Below are 3,714 nucleotides of genomic sequence, written 5' to 3' on the forward strand. Positions count from 1 at the left end.
ACATTTGAAAAACACAATCAACCAACTTGATATAATTGATATTTCTGGAACAATCCACCAAACAGCAAATACACATTTTTTTTTCAAGTTCATACAGACCATTCCTGAAATAGATCATATTCTTGGCTATAAAAAAATCTCAAATTTGAAAAGACATGAGTCATACAAAATATGTTCTCTGACCACCAGAATTAAATTAGAAATCAATAACAGAATTATCTCTGGAAAATAACAGAATTATCTCCCAGATATTAAGAAACAAAATAAAATATGTGTAAGTAACCCATAGATCAAAAACAAAAATCAAAAGGGACATTAGAAAGTATCTGAACTGAATGAAAATTAATATGTAATATATCAAAATGCATGAGATGCTGCTATAGCCATAATTTAAAGGGAAATCTATAGCCCTAATGCCTACATTAGAAAAAAAAAATCAAATGAATAGCATAAAGCTCCAACTTAAAGTAAGCAAGTAAAAAATATCAGAAGAGAAATCAATAAAATAGTAAAAAGGAAAACAATAGAGAAAATTAATGAAACCAAAACCTCGCTCTTTGGAAAGTTCAATGAAATGGACAAAGCTCTACCCAGACTAAGAAGGGAAAAAAAGAAGACACAAATTATGAATATCAGCAAGGAGAGAAGTCACATCGTTACAGATACAACAGATACTAAAAGGAAAAGAAGGAAGTGTAAAAACCTTATGCCAATCTGACAATTTAAGTGAAACGAACGAACTCCTTGAAAAACATAAATCACCAAAACTCAAGCAAAAATAAATAGATTACTGAAAAGTTGCCATAGTTTCTTAAAAAGTTAAATTTGTGGTTAAAAGTCTTCTATAAAGATAAGCCCAGGCCCAAATGGCTTTACTGGTAAATTCAACTGAACATATAAGGATGAAACAATACTATTTCTACACAGACTTTTCCAGAAAGTTAAAGAAGAGGGGATATTTCCCAACTTATTCTTCGAAGTCATCATTACACTGATAGCAAAACCAAAGACATTACAAGAAAACCAAGGTCAATATCCTAATATAGATACAAAAATCCTAGACACAGTTTTGGCGAATCAGATTCAACAATAGGTAAAAAGGATAAAACATCATAACCAAGTAGGGTTTGTGCCAGGAATGCAAGGCTGATTTAACATTCAAAAATCAATGTAATTCACCATATCAACAAATAAAAAAAAGAAAAACCATGTATCATTTCAATACATCTATAAAAAGTATATGACAAAGTCCAACCTTGATTCTTATAAAAACTCCCAGCAAACTAGGAATAGAAAGGAACTTCCTCAAATGGACAGGATATCTACAAAAATCCTAGAGTCAACATTCCACTTAATAGTGTGGATTCCTTTCCTCTAAGATCAGGAATATCTACTTTCACTTCTTTTATTCAACACTATACTGAAGGTTATAACCAGTGCAATAAGATAAAAAAGAGAAATCAAAGGCATAAAGATTGGAAAGAGAGAAGTAAAAAGAAGGTGCCATGATCATCTGGGTGGAGATCTGATGGAATGTACAAAGAAGGTACTAGAAGTAATAATGAGCTAACTAATATAGCAATGTTGCAGTATTATAATATCAATATATAAGAATTAATCATGTTTCTACATACAAGCAATGAATAATCAGAACATGAAATTTAAAAAATATGCACAGTAACATAAAAAATATGAAAACCTTAGAAAAATAACAAAACATTGCTGAGAGAATTTAAGAAGGTCAAAATGAATGGAGAACTATATCTTGTTCATGAATTGGAGTACTCAATTTTTTTAAGATGTCAAATTTTGCTAAGCTGATATATAGATGCAACACACAATCCCAATCAAAATCTCAGTGGGCGCTTTTGTAGAAAGGAACAACTGATTCTAAAATTCATATGGAAATGCAAAGGACCTGGGTAGCTAGAAAAATTTCAAAAAATAAGAACAAAGGTGGAGGATTTACACTACTCGATTTTAAGACTTATAAAATTATAGTAACCAACATAGTGTGGTATAGGCATAAAGATGACAGAGAGATCACTGGAATAGAAGAGAAGGTCCAGAAATAGATGCAAACATACACTGACAACTGATTTTCAACAAAGGTACAAAGTCAATTCAATGGAAAAACAATAGCCTTTTTAACAAACGGTGAAAAGGAACAATTGGATATCTAGATGCAAAAATTAACTTCATAACGTAACTTACATCATATATAAAAAATAACTCAGAAAACCCAAACATTGTTGAGAAAAATAAAGATCTAAAAAAAAAAAAACAGAGAACTTGTTCTTAGATTTGAAGACTTGATAGTAAAGAGATGAGTTCTCTCTGAATTGATCTATAGATTCTATGAAATCCCCATCAATATCTCAACTTTGAAGATGAAGAGGAAAGATTTGCTAAGTTGATTCCAATACTTAACATACAAGTGCAAAAGCCTGTAATAGTTAAGATATTGTTTTTAAAAAATAATTTTGGAAGACTCCATCTACTGGACATCAAGACTAGCTAAAAAGCACAGTAAATGAAGCAGTGTAAAATTAGCCTAAAAACAGACAAATGGACTAATGAAATAGATAGAATAGTCCAGAAAGATTTATGACAAAAATGGTGCAATAGAATATCAATATGGAAAAAAAGTTAAAATTCAACCCCCTTTCTCACTCTATACACAAAAATCAATTCCAGGTGGACTATAGATCAAACAAAAAAGATAAAACAATAACCTTTTAGAATATAATATTGGTAAATATATTCAAAATCTCTGGGTAGAGGAAGATATCTTAAACAGAACACAAAAGGCATTAACTGTAAAGGAAAACAGAGATCAAATTGACTCCATTAAAATTAAGAATTTCTATTCATTGAAAGATAGCATTAAGAAATCACACAGTAGCGTCCCAGCCAGCAAATCGTCCCAGCCGCGCCTCGGGCCAAGGTTTCAATAGACCTCACCAAAATGCCATCTCAAATGGAACATGCCATGGAAACCATGATGTTCACGTTTCACAAGTTTGCTGGGGATAAAGGCTACTTAACAAAGGAGGACCTGAGAGTACTCATGGAAAAGGAGTTCCCTGGATTTTTGGAAAATCAAAAAGACCCTCTGGCCGTGGACAAAATAATGAAGGACCTGGACCAGTGCCGAGATGGCAAAGTGGGCTTCCAGAGCTTCTTCTCGCTAATTGCTGGGCTCACCATCGCATGCAATGACTATTTTGTAATACACATGAAGCAGAAGGGAAAGAAGTAGGCAACATGAGCAACACTCCCGCCCACCCAATGAGAGTTCTCCCGAAGGATCTCTAGGAATCTGTCCCACAGCTTCCCCCTGTATAAAGGATTCCATGAGCAGATCGGGACCCTCAGAAAATGTACAAATAAAATCCAACCCCCATTTGAGAAGCAGAGAAAGAAAAGTCAGATAAGCTTTTGATTTTTATTTTGCTTGCACCCTTACCCTCAATAAACAAATTCCTTCTTCAGTTAAAAAAAAAAAAAAAGAAATCACACAGTACAAGAAGATATTTGCATATATACCCAACAAATGGCTCATATCTAGGATACTTAAACAACTCCTACAAATCAGTAAGAAAAAGACAAACAGGGGCGCCTGGGTGGTGCAGCCAGTTAAGTGACCAACTCTTGATTTTGGCGCAGGTGTGACCTCAGGGTAATGAGATTGAGCACTGCGTCGGGCCCCAT

General features: G+C 33.5%; 1 protein-coding gene across 1 annotated transcript; it reads left to right on the plus strand.

Moving 5' to 3' along the window:
* Window positions 1-2,910: 2,910 nt before the first annotated feature.
* LOC114211235 (protein S100-A10) lies at window positions 2,911-3,461 on the plus strand. Its single transcript, XM_028105725.2, has one exon. It carries the CDS (start codon window positions 2,969-2,971, stop codon window positions 3,260-3,262), a length of 294 nt encoding a protein of 97 aa, XP_027961526.1. The 5' UTR covers window positions 2,911-2,968; the 3' UTR covers window positions 3,263-3,461.
* The last annotated feature ends 253 nt before the right edge of the window (window positions 3,462-3,714 follow it).

Source organism: Eumetopias jubatus, unplaced genomic scaffold (assembly GCF_037043125.1).
Source record: "Eumetopias jubatus isolate StellerSeaLion01/CBP00866 unplaced genomic scaffold, mEumJub1_p1.0 scaffold_3, whole genome shotgun sequence".
NCBI classification, from domain to species: domain Eukaryota; kingdom Metazoa; phylum Chordata; class Mammalia; order Carnivora; family Otariidae; genus Eumetopias; species Eumetopias jubatus.